This window comes from Camelus bactrianus, chromosome 9 (genome assembly GCF_048773025.1).
Source record: "Camelus bactrianus isolate YW-2024 breed Bactrian camel chromosome 9, ASM4877302v1, whole genome shotgun sequence".
NCBI classification, from domain to species: domain Eukaryota; kingdom Metazoa; phylum Chordata; class Mammalia; order Artiodactyla; family Camelidae; genus Camelus; species Camelus bactrianus.
This window is the reverse complement of record NC_133547.1, coordinates 16,722,152-16,741,217: the sequence shown is the minus strand read 5'-3', so window position 1 is coordinate 16,741,217 and position 19,066 is coordinate 16,722,152. Positions and strand designations below refer to the sequence as shown.

Sequence of the window (19,066 nt, the reverse complement as noted above, 5' to 3'; positions counted from 1 at the left end):
GTGAAAATCAGAACCCTTCTTGCCTATCTCATCCGTTTCCTCTGGGGCACTGTGCATCAGCCACTCTGGCCTTAAATTCTGCCATCTCAAGACCGTTGGCTAAGACATTCCCTCCGACTGGCACATTCACTTCAGTTGCACCACCGAGGCAAATCCTACCATCTTATAAGGGCTTCCCTAACCCACAGACCAGGTGTGATTCCCTTCTTACAATCTCTCCCAGCATCTTGTACTTCTTGTAATAGCTGTGAAAATGGTCAATAGAAAACTGTGTGAATACTAAATGTCTGTCTCCCTGGCTCTAAGTGTAAGCTCCATGTGGGCAGGGACTGTTTGTTTGCTGCTGAATCCCCACAGCTTAGCACATAGTTGGTATGAAATAAATATTTGTAAACTGAGTAGAAGGAAGAATTGCCAGCTACCAGCTGAAGAGGAAATAAATACTCTAGTCTCCTTGGCACTGATTAGACCTGCTGAGTGTGAAAAAAGGCCTGCCCAGACAGATGTAGGGAATGCTGGAGCACCTTGGCAGAGTGGTTAAACAAACCAGGGGATAAATGAACATATCCATAGTTTCCCCCCACCCCCTTTTTTAAGTGATTAGGAAATGGTGAGGGAAAAATTATGATTTTGTGAGCAATAACATGGAACCCAGTTTTAATAGTGCTGAAGTCTGGATCAAAGAAATTTCAACTCAGAACACTGAGGGCCAAAGTGAAAGAAACATACTGATTTTGGTGATGTGTCATTCTATGAAGTGTGCTTCTATGGTTACCCGTGTTCACTTTTAGCCGCGACCCTTTTTATTTTTATATCTTTTTTTTTTTTTTGGAAATGTTTTATCATCACTTTACTGATTCCTCGAAACAGTCTCATGCAGAGAGCTGGTGCCATGGTCTAGGTGATGAAGAAACGTTTCCTCTTTCAAAGACTCTAATTTTTGGGACGATAAGAATTGCTAAAGAGGAAACAATCAAACCTATCTGCCTCCAACCAGCACACTGCTTCCTGGCTGTAACACGCTTTCAGATCCTCCAGTGAATTGTCTCAGATAAATAAAACTGGATTGCCATTCACTTTTTGAGATCCCGTCTCGCAATCTGTTCACCTCGAAGAATGCAGAAGGGAATCGATCGTGGAAATTCAGTCCATTTCCCCGTAACCACAGTCAACACTCCTCCTACGTTGGGAAAATTTTGCTTCCTTCGTTTTTCCACAAGTTTGCAGTTGCCTTCACGGCCTTGAGATCCAAGACTTCTCTCCAGGCCCCAATGGACGGGCGCGGGCTGTCGGCGGTGAGGCGTTCGTCGGGCGCCCCGCGACCAGGAAGGCGAGTCTTGGGGGCCATTCCGGGAAATTGTCCCAGTGAGCAACGCCGAGGCGGGGCTCCCCGAGGACGTGTGGAAACCAAAACAGAAATCGGAGATTCAAAAATAATCATCTCAGAAAATTGTGCTTTCCAAAGAAATGTATTGCCTTCCCAAGGCTACGGTTCTCCAGCGCCTCCGACTTTTACAGAACCTTTCTCGCGGCGTGTTGCGCACAGTTTGGGGTGCCGCCCCGCGCCCTCCGCGGAAGAACCCCGGGCGCTGCCAAGAGCGGCAAGCCGTTCCTGCCCGCCCTGCCGCGCCGTGGGCAACGCCTCCGCCACGTGCCCGCCTCCCGCTGCCAGGTCGCCCGCGATTGGCTGGCGATGCTGCCCGTCGCGGGGGGGAGGGCGTGTCCCCCGCAGGCAGGCGCTCCAATTGGTCGTGACCGCAGCGGCGGTGCGTGCGGCCCCGGTGAGGAGGGGAAGCCGGTGGTGGCGGCGGCGGAACTGGCGGAGGCTGCGGGTTTCATAACCGTCGCTCCTCCTCGCTGACTCGCGGGCTGCGAGGCCTGGGTCGGGTCGGGCTGTGCCGCGCGGGGCCGCTCGGAGTGGAGGCCGCCTCGGGGCGGGCGGGCTGGAGGCGCAGGTAAGGAGGCCGCGGGCGGGCGGGCTGTGGGAGGAGGAGGCCGCGGCGCTGCTGACCTCTCGCGTGGACGCGGCCCGTGTCGAAGGAGACCCGGTCGGGCCCTAGGCGGCCGGCTCGCTGGGAAGGCCCCGTGCGAACCGCGGCGCGGGCGGCGGCCCCGCGCGGCGTCTGATGCAACCTGCCGGCAACACCCGACGGGGCTGCTGAGCTCATGCCTGGCGCCGGTCCAGCGCCGCGGCGCCACCCGCCGACCCCCGCGCTCCCCCGGCGCCCCTTCTGCCGGCCCGGGACGCGATGCGCGCCGGCTATGCCCCCTCCAGAACCCGGCCCTCTGTTTGTGCAATGTGCAGTGTGACACGCCAGGTTCGTATTGGCCCCTAGGGATAAAGGGTGTTCCCAGAATAGCAGAAGGTGGACCGTATCTTACTCGACTGCCACCTGGATTATTTCCTGCCCCTCCAGAACTGCCCGGTGTCGGGTAGTCGGGAATCTTGTTGAGGAATTAATAGAGAAGTAGTCAGAGAAAAAAACTTGGTTTTTAAATACTTTACGGAAATAATATTGTGCTTTTTTTTTTCATGGAGCTGTACTTTGTATATCCTATAGTTTACTGTTGGAATTACGTTGGATGAAAGTGCAGCAACCACGAGTTGAATAGAAAAGAGGAGGGCAAGAAATGAGGTGCTTTGATAGCGTGCTTGGAGGGAACACAGTAAGGAAAATTGCCAGCAGAGGTGTCTAGACGGAGAGGATGGAAACGCATGTTTGAGGGGAGGATGATCTGGTCTTCCGAGTAAGCGTGTGTGCTTTTATCCTTCAGAAGGTTTAATTGTTTGACTTTCCTCTTGTCTAAGGTTTATGCTGTAATCTGTCATCTTAAAGTGGGTCAGTTTTCAGAAGGATTGGGTTTGGTGGGTTACACAAAAATTGTTAGTTGTCTCTCCCAGCCTACACGCAGTTGGATCCTTATTTGAAGAGATTGTCTGTTAATTCAGATAGGATATGGGACACTTAAATACATTCTTGAAATAAGATACTGTAAAGGCTTGCTTTACCAAGAAATCGTGCATCGAAAAGTCCTTGATATTTAAAAGGTAAAACCTGTTCAACTATTACCACTTGAGTGGTATTTGGGATAAGCTATTCTTAAAGTTGATTTGCTGTTTTGGAAAATTTAGCGTAAACAAGGCTAAATAATTACAAGATGTTAGTGAATTGAAGAATTTTTCAGTTTATTGATTCCTGCTTCTGGTAGGCGCATTTGGCTGATTCAGTCATTTTAATATCTGCCTAAAAAACATGGGTGAAAGCAAAACTTCATTTTTTTTCCAGAATATCCTCTCAGTTCTCAGGAGCACATCATGACTATCAGCATGGTTGTGTGATCTTGAAGAGGTGGTTTCATCCCTAGGGATTTAAACAGCACCAGGTGAGCCCTGGGTAAAGATAAATAGGACCTCATGGAGCTGAACTTAGCATTATGGCCTAAGATTGCCTCACCTGATCACAGAAATGGTAAATGCAGGTGGCCGCAATTCCAGGTTTATTATGTATTCTTGGGAGGGTGTGTTTCCATGGGTTCTTGTACTGATAGTTACGTAGGTCTGGAAAGCCAAAAAGGCAGGAGACCAGTCATTTAAAAAGAGAAAGAATTGAGCAAGACTCCCTGATAAATGTATATTTATAAACAGTGTGTGTGTACTATGTGTGTGTGTGTGTGTTGTAAATGACACCAAAAGTAGATTAAAAAGTGACATTTAAGAAGGACAAATGAGCATACATTTTCTTCTCATACTCCCATGGACCACTTACGTACTCCTTGAAGGGTTGTTTGGGTCATAAAGTCTGCAGTGGCAGATAAATACAGATCCTGCTCATTTAGGTGCTTATTAACTTTGACTGCCTGCCTTGACTTCACTTGTAGTAGAGTTGTCAGGCCCTGGCAGCACATGCCTAAGAACTTGTGGTTATGGAAAACGTAACTGGGCAAAGTGGAAAATAAAGGTTCTCAACTAAAGTGAAGCAAAGACCAGACAAGAATGATGTTCATTGTATAAGCTGGAGACTAGAACTAGCCAGTGGAACTGCGTTTTTCTTTTCCTGTACACCTTTAAGAAAGACAAAAAATTTTAGGTATTAAAACCATATGGAGTAACACTCTTGATTTAATTATGGTTGTTTTAAGAGATTTTAATGTTAGGGAGCCTCATTTTTATGTTAAGACATTTATAAAACAATGTTTTCTCTTATCCTTTTGAACCTGTATTCATTCAACACATTTCTTGAGCACCACCCCTAGATGCTGGGCACGTGGAGCTGAAGACAGAGTCCTGTCTCCAGCTCATTCTATAGGTTAGCACACTAATGACCTGGCTTTGACTAGGAAACAATTGGACAGAAGCACAAAGAAAAGAGAAAGCACGGACTTTTTAGGGGACTGATAGTGGTTCAGTATTGAAGTGTGATGTGAAAGGGAGCAGGGGCTGGAGGGAGAGAGGATTAACACCTTGGATGATCCTGTATGCTGGAGCCACAGAGGAATTTCCAGTAAGAGGGTGTGACGCACTCAGGTTTGAGTGTTAGATGGCTCTGGGGACAGTGCTTGGAGGGAACACTGCTAAGGCAGAGGAGACTGTGCCCCTGAGAGATGATGTCAGCCTAAGGTAATTCTGTGACCTTGGGATGGAGAGGGGTGATGGATGTGAGGTGTTTTGTGGGGGTTGGTAGAACTGTCAGCTACCAGTGATTGAACAGATTTGGTATAAGGAATAAGTATCTGAATATTTTGGAGTGTAGACCTTCACTGAGGAAATTTGAGTTAAAAATTTATTTTGGGGGACATGGGGAATATCTGGTTGTACATATGTGAAAAAATGACAAGAGGATTAGGAAAATCCTTGAGAAGTTTATTTTTCCAAGTGAAACTCGAGAAAATTTTGATTTTACTTATTCTAACGTTCTGAGTTTTTAGTGTGTTGCTGATTTGAATGAACATTACTTGAATTAAGAAATTTGAATTTAAAAAGTGTTACTCATTCTGTTACTCATCTTTCTTAAGATCCATGGTTAATTTATAGTAGTGGCTCTCAAACTTCAGTGTCATCAGAATCACTTGAAGGTCCCATTAAAACCAGATTGCTCAGTCCTATTCAAAGAGCTCCTGATTGCTAGATCTGGGGCAGGCTGAGAATTTGCCTTTCTAACAAAGTGATGTTGCTGCTGCTGGTCCAGGGGCCACACTTTGAGAACTACTGGTCTTCAGTTTATCTCCTGCTTCCTGCTTGAATGATTCACAGAAAAGAAATAAGGTGCCGCCCTGCCTCCTGTAGAATGAACTTTGGAATAGTATTTGTCCATGTAGGAGCCAGACTTTCTTTATGGTTGAATATCCAGATTTGAAATAAACTTTTTTTGTCCATTCAGTAAATGTTTATGAAAGAAACAAAAGCACGGATAACTGTGTAAACTGTAAAATGTGTAACTTTTGGAGGCAGCTATTTTGCTCAATGTAAAAACAAAATTGATAATCTGTTTGGAGTTAAGTCTTAGACCACTTAGCTCTTTGACCCCCTTTACTTGGTTCATTTGCCTTGGTGGAGATTTCTTCACCCTAAGAGCTACTTTCTTGGGGTTTGGTTGAGGAAGTTTTAAAAAAATTTTTTTGTTTGGAATTATTTCCAAGTTTCCCTTTCTTACATTTTTACCAGTTTGATGATTACTCTTTGTTTTACAAGCCAGAGGACTCATTTTCAGAACCTTGCCTACTGTGTTCAACCTCATACCTCTGCAAGATGAGTCAGACTGAAATAAAAGAGCCCTTCCCTGTTCCAGTATCTTTGAGAGCAAAAATGGGCATGAACGTCATTTAGAGCCTGTAATAAGAATTTTTAGTGACTAAAGTCCATGGTATATTGTCAACGTCGGAAGGCATCTTATCATTTTACGTCCCTCATTTGCGGAGTGGGAAATCGAGGCCTACGGAGGGAGGGGCTGCATCCAGAGTGAAACGGGGGAAGCCTGAGCCAAGATAAGAGCTGACTGGTTCCCTCTTTGGATCATTGTTACCTCTGAGTTTACCAGAGATTAGCTCTAAGGATTAAAAACATAATTGATATATGAAAAAATAAGAAAAGGTGAATAAGATGAACCTAATCATGACTATTGAGACAGTCCCAGGAGAGGTGTTAAACAGGTTCTTAAAAACTGAGTAAAACACTTAGTTTACTTTATACCAAACAGATAAGCAATAGTGTAGAGGGCCACTAACAATTAGTGGTAAGGGTGGCTCAAATTAATACTGAATGGCTACTTTTAACTGGAAGAAAAAAATTGGCAGCGTGATAAATTATCAAGGGAAATTGTGAAATGTTCATTACTGAAGATAGACTTGGAGTAGATATCCATCATGATTTGGAAGGAAGCTTTCTGTGTCACCTTAGTGCTGGAGTGAGAACAGATGACCCACTAGCTCAGGGCTGCCTGTGTGGCTTGAAAACTAATTGAAAGCAATGTTATATGGCCTTTTTAAAAGCAAAGATTTTTTAAAAAGCAGACCAGTAAATAGTGTTTATACCGAAATGCCTGGTTAAAGGTTTGGGTGAAGCTACTGGTGTTGACCAGCTGGGCTTTTCTTAAGAACTCTGAGACGTACTCATTTGAGGCAATTCATAATGCTGGTTACAGGTTTTTTCCCACTGATGTAGTTTTAGCAGTTTTGTGGAAAGAGAACATAATAACACTGCTGTCTCAATTTTCGAGAGTGCTGTGACTTCTTGGTGGACACAGTTCACCCAGCTTAGCAGTTTGTCTTGAAGTGGCCTCATGATGGTAGGATAGGTATGCTTCTGACACATGTTGAGGCAGTTGTAGTGACCTAGTTGGATTCATAGTAATCCAGATATGACTAGTGCCTGAAACTGTGACTTCATTTCTACAGGCAACACTACAGGAACCCCTCAGAACTGGCATTTCCTCTGTGCTCCTTGAGCAACGTAAAGTGGGTGCAGGCGCTGCAGCTGCTTCGTCTCATAGTCTAGCCTGAGCCCTGGTGCTTGCACTTCCCTGGATGCATCGTTGGGTTGTTTTCTTTCCTTGTAGCTTTAGGTTGACTGTGTCTAGATGTGTTAATTAAATATGTCCAGAATCAAAAAACAGTATTAGAAACACAATGGGATGGGGAAGCAAGCTGGGCATCTCAGAGCTCTGAAATCTGTGGTCTAAGCAACTAACGGAGGAAATCTCTGTAAACTGTCATTTGAGGGCATTAAAAAAATAAAGCAAAAAATCACCTTTTCAAAGTATCCCATAAAGGTATGTCCTTGATGACTCACATTCTGTATATTAGAACAAGGAACACGCAGAGACCACAGTGCAGTATTCCTGATGAGTACTGAGGCTGGCTGCTCTGCGTCAGCGTTCTATTTTGACTTGAACCAACAGTGGAAACTTTTTTCCCCTTTTATTGCAGGTGTCTCTCCTATCGTAATTGAACTTACCTTTGCTGTCGTTATACCAAACATCTCAAATTTCTCTCTTGCAGATTGCCAGGTGCTATTAGTTCATATGTGCTACGTAATTAGTGGTATTCTTTTGTTTTTCCCTCCCATTTTTGCTAAGTCACAGATGGGCAGTACCCTCAGGGATTCAGGTGGGTTGAATTTGGCTTTATGGAGCGTCTGTACTGACTTACCTCTCTGAATTAAATGACTTAGACTTCTGAAACATTGGAACAGTTGGCAGTTGTAGACTTTTCTCAACATGATCAGTTAATGTTGCCTGCTGTTAGGTACATGCAAGTTTAATCTCATTTGATCTTGTCATTTCAAATATTTTAATACAATTTGTTTTTAACTAGGTACATGTGAAGATTTCTTGGCAGTTTAGCGTGGAAACCATTGATCACCTTGCCCTTATTTCTGCCTGTTCTGTGTTGACAAGGGAGAGTGCCCAAATGAGCAAGATATCGCAGAACAGTACTCCAGGAGTGAACGGAATAAGTGTTATTCATACTCAGGCTCATGCCAGCGGCTTACAGCAGGTTCCTCAGCTGGTGCCTGCTAGCCCTGGGGGCGGAGGCAAAGCTGTGCCTCCTAGCAAGCAGAGCAAAAAGAGTTCGCCCATGGATCGAAACAGTGATGAGTATCGTCAACGCAGAGAGAGGAACAACATGGCTGTGAAAAAGAGCCGGTTGAAAAGCAAGCAGAAAGCGCAGGATACGCTGCAGAGAGTGAATCAGCTCAAAGAAGAGAATGAACGGTTGGAAGCAAAAATTAAATTACTGACTAAGGAATTAAGTGTACTAAAAGATTTGTTTCTTGAGCACGCACACAACCTTGCAGATAACGTGCAACCCAGTAGCACTGAAAATACGACAAATTCTGATAATGCAGAACAGTAAACCTCATCCCTTCCAAACTTCACAACTTGTGGCTTGAACATTAAAGGTGTGACTACCTTCACCCCTTGCATCATTGGCTGAACACTGTCTTATTCCATTATTGAGAGTTCCATTGAAGGTTGTTTTCTAGGATCAGCACTGAAGAGTTGATTAGCTAAAGATGTTAGCCATTTAATTTGAATATCTGGTTTTAAATAAGGATTTTTGTGGGGATAAAAAGAAATTTTAAGGCATATGGTTAAAAAAAAATTGCCCTAGACCTCATTATTCTTAATAAACTCTGACTTTCCAAGAAACGTTTCTTTTTTAGGTTGACAAAAGGAATGGGAAACTGGCAAGTCTTGCAGAAGGTTCTTGGTTTTAACGGATGTGGTTAATTGAAGAAAAGTTGAATGCTGCCTATGTTAATCTGTTTGTGACTTTTCTAAATTATGTATTAAAAATGCTTAGGGCTATAGAAACCAATCACTTTGTAATTTGGAGTGATTTTATATATAGCGTAAACATTGTTTTAGCATAATTAGTACTGTTCTCCCCAACAAATGCAAGTTTTTGAAAAGCGATGTCAAGTGAAGTAAGGAAACCCCATTGCATTTTGAAGGCAGTATGCAGTCAGTTGGCCTAAAAATGTAAATAGCATTTAGGAAGCAAATAGGTTTTTTAAAAATGAAAGCAAAGCATATTAGAATTACACTTTTGGGATACCTTTTAGGTATAGAATTGGCATTATTTTGTTTCATTAAAAAAAAAAAAAGAACAACTCAGAGGTTTAGAGAAACTTGTGTACCAAATTTTAGTTTCTGCTGATGCTAGTAAAGTAAGCGGTTTTTTTCTTTGATGTACTATTTGGACAGACTAGTTAGTAAACGAAAACCTCTTAACAGTTTGTGGCTATACAAGATTAGGAGTTTGAGTATTAATTTCAGCTGGTAGTTTTTCCTGTGATCAAATATACTTCATTGGGTCCATGGTTTCTGGAAGCAAAAATTCTTGTGAAGGATCATTTGGTATTTGATCTTAACCAACTGATTATTAGAAAAATTCATCATCAACTCTGCCATTTTCCAAAATAATAGTCTAAGAAAACTTGAAAGTGTAAGGTTTAACCTTTAATTTATTTCACTTAAACACATCTTTGTATATTGTTTTTGTGACATTTCTTTTTCTAAGTAGTGGGCTGTTCTTCCAGACTTTTGTACCACTTTTTATTCATTTATATGCATTTATGTCCCATAAATTATTTTAGCAAGAAAACACTGATAAAACTCAGGATACTGACATTTTTGTTGAGACTAAAAAAATGGCAGTCACTAAAGACTGGAATCTCTAGGGTCTGGTGTATATCTATGTTGGTAGTTTTGATTGTCCTTGTTGACTTTTTTTTTTAAGCACAAATCTAGCTCAAGTTTGTTGATGTCTGTGTTTCTGTTTTCCTTTTTTGGGGGGTGACTGGGCTTGTGATAAGAGACAGAGTCACATGATTTAAAAAGTTTGTGTTACCAGTTATCTCATTTGAACATTTTGGGTCACGTTGTTTAATACTAGGACCTGGGACAATGTAACCAGGATGTAAGTCAAGTTGCACCCTTAGGTTGGTGGAAGAGTCCTGTCTGTGCCCTTCTTTTGGGTGGGAGGAGACATCATGGTGCCCTGCAACTCAACAAAGTCATTATTAAAGGCCAAGAGTCCCTTCTGCATGTGACAGGAGCCCAGTATTGTTCTATAAGAGCTACTGTCCCAGAAGGGTTAACTCCCTATAGAGCCGGGAGACAGGGTAGGGATTTCTGTTAGAGTCCAGCATCTTTGGAGTATTGATCTACTTGTAGGTTGATAGATGCTTTAAATAACTATGGAGGAGATACCCACAGAATCCTACTGACTCTTAAATGGCACCTCATTCAAGATGCAGTTAGGTCACTTGAATCTTTAAGCATCTATAAGAGGTGCTACAGACATTTTAATCTCTTATTTACTAAAGAATGTCTTTCAGAAATTGATGTCTCATGGAATTTATTGTTACCGATTATATGAATTGACCTAACTATCTTGGACAAGAAGCTTTAGGGAGATCATAAGGTATGTACTCCATTGTTTCAAATAACAAAATAAGATTGTAACTTTTGGAAAAATTGATTCAAGCTTTTACTTATGCAAATCAAAACTAGCACAAGCAGTCACTTATGCATAGAGTAAAAATGTTAACCATTGTCTTGACTATCTTACTGAAGTGTTTGGGAATGAAAGTTTTTAGTTTGATAGATTTATCAGTATAAAATTGAGGGTAACCAAGTATGGGGAATAGGTAAGTTTAGAGCTTTGGGGACTGAAATGACTTCTGTAACTTTTGTTCTCTAGGTTACACATTAGGATATGATCTGCCTTTGCTGGTAGGTCTAGTGGTTTAGGAATTAGGCTTTAGTATAAATTTCTAGCTGCGTCTGAGTCTTCCAGGATGAGTACTTTCTGACTGGTTTTGGCTGCAGATGGTGAGATCAGAACAGCCCTTCCTGCTGTCTGGCCCCTCTTAGTTACGGGGATGTGAGCTCAGATAATTTGGACATTCTTAATAAGAATTAGTAAGATTTTAATAAAATATGACCAGAATTCTGAAATTCAGGTCTTGAGTGTGAAATTCTCAAATTTACATAAGGAAGTAGAAGTATGTATAATTTAATATTTGGTATTAAAAGAAAGAAAATTGTAGCAGCGTTTGATGTTTCTTAATCCCCATTAGAAGTCTTGAGACTTTGTATCTAAACAACCCCTTTAAAGTACTCAGTGTTTTTGATGCCTTAGAAATAGGAAAACAATTTTGTTTGACAAAAGCTAGGAAAGAAAGTCCATTCTACAGCTGTTAGAGCTGCCTCTCAGGAAAAAGTACTTACCTTGTTCTTTTTGTTCCTGGCTTTCCTCAGTTTGTGAGATTACTCTATTTTTTTAAAATATAATTTTATTTCTTTCAATGAATTTGAAATAAAAAAACTTTGGAATAATGACTGTATTTCATTGTGGGTTTCTTTATGTCCAATACCAAGAAAGTGGTCCAAGTGTTAACCAGCTCTGAGGAGCCAGGCAGATGTCTTGCTGCCTTTTTAGTCCCAGCCCAGGGCAGAGGTGAGGTGGTGGGGGGGGTGGGGGGCAAGCAGAGGTGCTTTTGTCCCAGCTGGATTTCCCTTAGTGATAGGAACGTAGTTTTCTCTGAATTCAGAGCGCCTCTTTAGTTGTCGTCTGTGTCACCTGGCCTAGTGTGAAAACGTGAACCAGAATGCAGACAGCAGTGACTGGTATTCTGCCTCATGTCTCGGTGCGGTCTCCACCTACGGGGTGGTGGGAAATGAGTTCTAGGCTCTGCAATAGACGGGAAGGCCAAAGCGAGGCCTTTCCCCCAAAAGCACAACCTGTAGGGTATGGACATTGTCTTCATGTACTGGTGCCATAGAACGTGTGAGTCCGAGGAGCTGATCTGAGTGTTTTAGGGAAGATGTCATTTAGATAGTTGTCTTCTGTGATCCTTCAGTTATTCTCATGTCTTGAGAAGTAGACGTCTGCTGACTGCATCTTAATGAAAATTAGAGTACGGTGATTATTTCTGTGGTAATATGTCCCATTTCATTTTTATGAATTGGTTGTAATTTAGAATCTAATAACTTACAAGGGAATTTTATATAGAGATTTGTGAAGGTGCCAGCTCTTTTTTAATAAAAGCACTTTAGACGTACTGCTCTTTGGCTACCTGTGGAGTATCTGAGGAGTTCGTATGCATTTTATGTGTACTCAGAGGAGAATACCATCCCTGAATATTCTTTTACTGCTACAGCCCTACTCCTCCCAGAGTTCCAGACCTGAAGGTTACGCAGTGGTGTCGAGAACCAGGCTTAGAAGAGAATGGAGTTAAGTGAGGCAATCACTCTCACACCTTTTTGCAGCCCAGTTACCAAGTCTTGCCGCTTCCTCTGTGGCAGCTATTACTGCCAGGTGCCTTTGCACGCCACCGCCTTTCATTCTGCTCTACCTCCTAAATGAATCTCCTGAGGTCTGCTTCACCTCCCCTACCTTCTGCAGAGCCATTACCCTCTCTTGCCTGGCCTTGGTCTCCCTGGACCATTGCATGTTCTCCAGAACCTTCTGAACCCCAGTGCACTCAGGGTGAGGCCCAGTCTCCCCAGGACATGGCTCCACTTGCTCTTGCTGCCTTCCTTGCCCTCCATTCTCTCCCACATCACTTCACTTTGGCTGCAGGGCTTGTCCCAGCTCTTTTTACCCTAGGGCCGGCCACCTTAGGACAGCTCCTAATGTCCAGAACTCCTCTTGCTTTTCACTTCCCACTCTTCCTGTCTCAGCCCACTGGCTTTCTAGACAAGGTCAAATATGTTACTTTCCTTCGTGGCACTTTCCAATGTTTGAGATGATCTATTGGTACCTGTTTGCCTAAGGGGAAGACTCTCAGGAGAATCCAGGCTCTGAGTGCAGGGATCACGTTTTTATACCACACTGGCACGTAGGAGATGCTCATTTATTGAATAACTGGCTAGACCTTTCCTGGGTTTCGGGAAGGCTTTTGGCACAGTGCAGCTTTCTTTGGAAGGGTCTCTGATGTATTTCTGAAGCTGTACAAATTTCTGCAGAAGTTGGAGACTCAGGAGTTGGATACGTCCCCTGGAACATGCGGAAGAGTAGGGAGCTGCTGCTTCCCACCACCACCCCCCGAGTCCTGTACCTGCGAAGAATGCCCTTTGTCTTACCCAGCTGGGCTCAACCAGCCAATTCCGTTCCCAGTGTCCCTCATGGACAAAGCATTTAGTTACTGAGATTTCTACTTATTCCTTTTTATCTACTTCCTTGATAATGAGAGCAAACATTTATGTGAAATGGTCAGTTTTGGTATAAAGTGTCTAAAGGAGAGGAAGGAGGGAGATGTGTGATACACTCAGCTGTTTTTAAGTTAACACAACTCAACTGTCCACTTAGAATTTCAACCTGACCATACCTGGTTTTATCCTGGGGGTGGGGTAAATTGAAACCCTGTGCACTAGAACGTGTCTATCACAGGTATGGCTGGGGTAGAGAAACATTTGGTGAACTCAGACTCCCAGTCCTCAGAAAGACGATCATTACTCAATTTGTTCATTATCATGAATAACTTAGGGACTATATCTGTGCGCCAGCTGGAAACCTTCAAAAATGGATGTAATAAATCTATGAAGCAAAAAATATAAATGGTGATTTGCACCTACTATTACTTTATTTTAATGTGGCCACATCACATGCACTTTTATATTATTGCCATAGGAAGAAATCAATTTGTACCAAACTCTTCAGTGACAAAAGATACTCTGGCTCGGGCTACAGAGTTTCCCACCGTATCAAGTTTTCATCTCTGATGTCTGTCCTTCTCACTTGTCCTTCACCTTGACTGGGAAACTCCTGGATGAGAGAGCCCTGTGCAGAGACAAACCTGGAATGCTGTGCAGAATTCTAGAAGCCGCTGCAAGGATGGAGGCAGTTCTGTGGGACCGGGGAGGACTGGGCAAGCAGAGGTAGGGCAGGTGTCCTGCTACTGGCAGGAACCAGGCCCAGCTGGCCCTGGATGGCCCTGCTGCCTCAGAGTGGAGTTTGGTCACTGGGCCTACACTTGGGGGTGACAGACAGACTCGGCAAATGGGAAAGCTCACCTTTGCCATGGCGCTGTCTTAGGTGGCAGTCTCTCAAACAGACACTGGCTTTGCTATCATGTCCTGCATGAAAAGGAAATAAAGGGCAAGGAATCTGCAAGTCTCAAATTTTAAATAACTGCGCCTCAAGTATGCTATAATTCTACCCCCTTTGGAAAGCCAGCTTTGAAAGGCTTCTTCTCTGTGTTCCCCCTTTTAATGTGTGCAGAACCAAGTTCCCAGGCCCCCAGCATCTCCACAGGGTCAGTTTCCAGGTCTGAGCACGCAGTGCTCATCTGCAAAGGGATAAAGAAGAGAGAGGGAGCCAGGCACAGAGGACCATTTCAGGAAACCTTTTATTGCAAATTCCATTCTGTGTATTGATTTTTGAAAGAAAACACCGGAAACACACCTTTCCTGAGCAGAGAATACAAATGACAAAGGCACTCGTTTAGTTGCTGGTAAAGAACAGGATTACTGAAAACAAGGAGCAGGATAACTGAAAGTGAGCATTTTAAAAGCCACTGTCATATAAGCAAAGTAATAACACACTAAGGGTGATCCTGCAGAAGGTTAATAAAAAAAGCTTGTCTCTAGGAAACAGAACTGTTTGGTGTGATCAAACCGCATGTGATTTCTGAGTACTGACTCTCACCGCTGAAGGGCCCAGTTAGCAGGCCGCCTGCCATGAAGAAAGCTTGCGGCCGTGCCAGTCCCCTCCTGGGCACGCCCGCCGGCTCTACTTTGGGCCAGAGAAGGGGGCAAAGGCCTTGTCACGGCCTGCCATGCATGCTTCGATCTCCTCCACCGTGCGGGGCACGCAGCTCAGCAGCTCCATGCCACTGTCAGTCACCACGACGTCCTCCTCGATCCGGACCTGGGTCAGACCAACGGACACTCATTATTTCGGAGCTGGCCTCATGCGCTAAGTACAGGGTCCGACCCCACAGCTCCAGGCTGACCCCGCTGAGTGGGAGGAGCCTTTTCTCAGAAGCAGTCAGCACTGCTCCTGCTACCTGCCCACCCTGACCTTGCCCCTGGCCAGGTGGATGGGAGGCCCTGGAGTGGGCAGGGGTTTTGTAGAATCTGCCTCTTGGGTTGAGGGGTGAGGCACCTGTCAGGTGACAGACCATGAGATAGGGTAGACCAGGTCCTTCTCAAGTGAGGAAGTCAAGATTGTACATCCTGTCCTGGGAAACAAAGAGGTGACAGGCTGAATTTGGAGTGGGTGGTGGTATGGGAGCAAGGACACGGGGCCCGTCAGCACTCACCCCACCAAAACCACGGAAGCGCTGCAGGACCTCGCGGTTAAAGAAGCAGGCGCGGGCCGGGTCAGCCAGGGCCTCGTCCAGGAGGTGGTCGATGAAGTAAATGCCAGGCTCCACAGTGAGCACCATGCCTGGCTCCAGCTGCCGGGCGGTGCGCAGGCTCCGCAGGCCGGGCTCATCGATGCGCTCCACACCCTGGCGGTGGAAGAAAGTGAGCAGGACCCAGGAGGGGCAGAGACATATGGGCACAGAGCAGCCCTCCTCGGCCTGGCCTGTGTGCGGGCATCCGATGTGGGGGTTGGCTCGAGCCCTGTGGGTCCCCCTGGAGCTGCAGGGAGCTCAGACCAGGAGGGTCTCCAGCCCAGCAGCCGTGCTGTGCTGTTCATGGCACTCGGATAAGACCCCTCGCTCTCTGCATGGCCCCCAGATTTTTCCTGCCCCTGCCCCTTGTTACCCTCAGAACTGTGCCCGGTGGACGCCCACATGTGCACACCCAGGGCTAGCTGCCCCTGCTGGCCCACGGGGCTGGTTGGGGGTCTGGCTGCCTCACCCAGGCCCTTTCCCTGCTGGGGGAACAGTAGAAGCCAAACCTGTGAAGCCAAAAAAGCTCTTACGGAGGCTGCGGGGCCTCCCAGGCTGCCTCTTTTCTTCAGGCAGCTCAAGTGGAAACCAGCCCCAGGAGCGCTGGGCCTGGTCCCCCCTACGCCAAGTCCCAGGTTTTCCGAGTGGCCTTCCAGGAGAAGGGACAGGTGCTGTCAGCAGGATGGGCCTGCTGGCACTAGCACTGGCGTCTGTACACACAAACGCACGCTCACCCCGTCTGCATGGCCTGGGGGCGTGGCCCCAGAGAGGCGCATATGGCGGCTCCATGCCATGCCCACGTGCTGGGCCCCCATGGAGCCTTGGAGACTGGCTCGGCCCTGCAGAGGCAGCCCCTCCCCAACACCCACAAGGGTGTGGCCGACAGGGCTGCGAGGGCAGGTGGTGCCTAGGACACTTGCACAAATTTCCCTGCCCTCCTCAGGTCCCTGAGGTACCACCCGGCCCTCGGCCAAGGCCTGTGAGCCAGTGGGCAGCAGGCAAGCTTTCTGGTCGGGCTCTGAGCTTGCCTTGCCCGGCTCCCAACTCTTCCCTGGAAGCCCAGCTGCTGGAGATGGAGCTGTCGTTTCTGACTGTTTGGGGGCCAAGAACATCAGACTTCAATTAGTGGTTCATGTAAGGTAACCAGAAATGGGCTGGCTCAGCCTGCATCCATGGCTGGGCACAGCAGGGAAGGCTGGGTCCCTGATTCCATGTGGGCAAAGACAGCAGGGCTCGTAGAAACTGGTGTGCATGGCCACGTGGAACCCTGAGCTGGTGTGATGAGGGGACAGCAAGGGCCTGTGAATCCTGATGGGTCATGCCTGGAGCACAGACACCCATCTGGTGTGGCACCTGACCCCACAACGCTATCTGCCTGGAGGGGTTAGGTAGGAGGGCAGGGGACACAAAAGGGCAGAGTCTGGGATGATTCTCTGTGCTCAGGTGAGAGGTGTTTGTGGGGTGGGGTGGGGGCCTGTCTCCTGCCATCTGAAGCCTGTGCCTGGCCCTGGGCAGCCCCTCCCTGTCCCTCCCTTTCATGCTGCCCTCTTAAGTGTCGTCCCCTTCTCTCCACTCCAGGGTTAAAGCCAGGGGCCTGGCGGAGGTGGAGACCTGATGAGACCTGATGAGTGGTCTCCCCGTCCCTCTGGGTCACCATGGGCTGAGCTGCAGCGGCGGTGTGCACTGAGGGTGAGGGGTTTGCCCAAACTTGTACAGACAGGCTTCCCTCCAGATTTCAGGGCCACTACTCAAACTGCAGGTGAGGAGAGAATGGAAGGGATCCTCGGGGGGCACAGGAAGATGTCCTAGTCGCCTGACCATGACCCCGTCAGAGCACCATCTCTAGGGAACCACCAAGAATGGCCAGAGCAGGGCTGGGAGAAGGATGGGGTGAAGACCCCACAAAGGGGAGAGGCCAAGCCCCCAGCCACTCGGCCCAGGGACTGCAGCCTTGCTGGGGGTGGGGGCGCCTGCCCACGCTGGGTGTGCGCTGGCTTCTGCCTGGGCTCGGGCTTGACGGGGGCTTGACTATCCTGGGCTCCGAGCAGAGGAGACCCAGATGTGTCTGTAGGCCTGAAATAAAACAAATGACTTTTATAGGAAAAGCCATATTTTTTCCACAATGTTTATCTGTCAGAAGAATAGACTCTGTGAGCACAAAGGGCTGCTTACTGGAAAAGATGAAAACAGTTTGCTGCCAATTTTCTCTGGTGGAAAAAAAAGTGCTTTGGCGACTAATGAATAACGAACCTCCGTTAACAATGTCTGGAAGGCCCTGCTCTTGGCTCCCTGCACACAATGTGATGGAGAGAAATTAGGAAATTAAAACTGATTTTGTTTCTCCAAATTTAACTGTTTACACTTGAGGAAAAAATAATTGAATAATAAAGCTTCTCTTGAGCAATTTCCCTGCCCCCCAAAATCGTCTTAGAGCTTTCAAAATACCCTGCAGCTAACAGGCCAAGCCTAGTCTTGGCTAACTGGCTGGTGGGCCCCAGGGCGTGCACTGATTGCATAATCCGCCCCCTGCACCGTGGGCATCAGGCCAGGCGGCAGGGCCGGGCTCACCCCCACCCACTGGTCCTGGGGAGGCTGCAGCCACCTGCCCGGCAGGGCCTCCCAAAGCTGCAAGCACCGTCTGGGTGGTCCTTTCAAAGGTCAGTCAGTAGGTGGGGGGCAAGGTGCGGGAAGCCTGGTCTGGAGATGCCCACACAAGCCTCCCTTCCCTGCCAAGAATGCCTCCTGGAGACAAGGAGGCCACAGGGGTGTGCTGGACCAGGGGTCTGGGTGGCAGAGGTTGTACTAGGGAGGGTGCAGGGGCAGCACTCATGAGGGGCACTGAGCTTGGCTAGTCCCAGGAGAGACCAGGGCCACCCACCACCTGGTGGAGCCTCCCCACCCCTGTCTGAGTGAAGCCAGAGGCAGGAGGACATGACGAGTGCAGTGCCAGCTCCATCACTAAGACCCAGCTTTGGGCTCCTGCTGCCCTGTGGGGACCCCATGCACTGCACACTGACCATCTACCACCTTCTCGGGTAGGGGCTGCCCACCACGCACAGCCCAGGGCTCTGCAGAGCACGCCCATCCCACACCAGGTCCAGCCACCGGGAAGGCACACTCATGGAAACACCCCAAGCCCTGACCAGGGCCCTTGGGCAAGGGGGGGCATCATGGCAGTGACCTGGGCCAGGACCAACCAGTGGGTGCCGGGGAAGGAGGAGCAGTGGGCCTTGCTGGGGCCCCATTCCTCCTCACCCTGCCTGTCGCATGACACCCTAGCCGTCTCCCAGAGACCCTGCATCCTGGGGAGGGCCGGGCTCAGCAACAGCTCAGAGGTAGGCCACTTGGGCTGATGTGCCCACACTGACCTCGGGGTAGCCTCCCACGTCGTGCACATCAATGCCCAGGAAGTGGCCGAGCCCGTGAGGCATGAACACAGCTCCCAGGTGGGCCTGCACCATAGCGTCCACGCTGCCCGTCAGGACACCGATGCGAGTCAGCTCCTCCAGGTGGATGCGGTCGGCCAGGCGGTGCATGTCAGGCCACCAGACGCCTGTGGCTCAAAAGGAGGGTGTGATGAGCTGTGGAGTCTGGCAGACTGGCCAGGGCTTGCGAGGTTTCAAAGGGACACAAAGTCTTTGCGCTGGCTGAGGCGAGGGCCAAGAGTGACGCATCCCAAGTGGGCCCCCAGGCTTCCCCAGCCACAGCTCTGGA

At 47.3% G+C, this 19,066-nt stretch overlaps 2 protein-coding genes across 6 annotated transcripts in view; one reads left to right on the top strand and one right to left on the bottom strand.

Annotated features, from left to right (window-relative positions):
- Window positions 1–1,750: 1,750 nt before the first annotated feature.
- On the top strand, window positions 1,751–11,348 carry CEBPG (CCAAT enhancer binding protein gamma). 4 transcript variants are annotated; one of them, XM_074369837.1, is made up of 3 exons: window positions 2,302–2,318; window positions 3,288–3,384; window positions 7,810–11,348. In XM_074369837.1, the coding sequence occupies exon 3, from the start codon at window positions 7,906–7,908 to the stop codon at window positions 8,350–8,352; it is 447 nt and encodes a 148-aa protein (XP_074225938.1). In that variant the 5' UTR covers window positions 2,302–2,318; window positions 3,288–3,384; window positions 7,810–7,905; the 3' UTR covers window positions 8,353–11,348. The 4 variants fall into 4 exon arrangements, with proteins under 4 accessions (XP_074225937.1, XP_045368904.1, XP_074225938.1 ...); XM_045512949.2 differs by lacking the exon at window positions 2,302–2,318 and adding an exon at window positions 2,343–2,748; XM_074369836.1 differs by lacking the exons at window positions 2,302–2,318; window positions 3,288–3,384 and adding an exon at window positions 1,751–1,955.
- Window positions 11,349–14,340: 2,992 nt separating this feature from the next.
- Window positions 14,341–19,066, bottom strand: part of PEPD (peptidase D) — a 106,938-nt gene continuing 102,212 nt past the window's right edge. For both annotated transcript variants that reach the window (XM_010950048.3, XM_010950049.3), the window contains 3 exons: window positions 18,721–18,905; window positions 15,275–15,466; window positions 14,341–14,880 (listed from right to left, as the gene is read on the bottom strand). In XM_010950048.3, the coding sequence (XP_010948350.2) occupies window positions 14,743–14,880; window positions 15,275–15,466; window positions 18,721–18,905 (515 nt within the window). In that variant the 3' untranslated portion in view covers window positions 14,341–14,742. The remainder of the gene's footprint in view (window positions 14,881–15,274; window positions 15,467–18,720; window positions 18,906–19,066) is intronic.

Bases quoted from the DNA above. Each gene is read 5' to 3' on its own strand.
- CEBPG (XM_045512948.2), top strand. From the start codon at position 2,250: ATGCGCGCCGGCTATGCCCCCTCCAGAACCCGGCCCTCTGTTTGTGCA. The intron at 2,319-7,809 runs GTTCGTATTGGC...GTTTTTAACTAG, and splicing joins TGTGCAGTGTGACACGCCAG to GTACATGTGAAGATTTCTTG.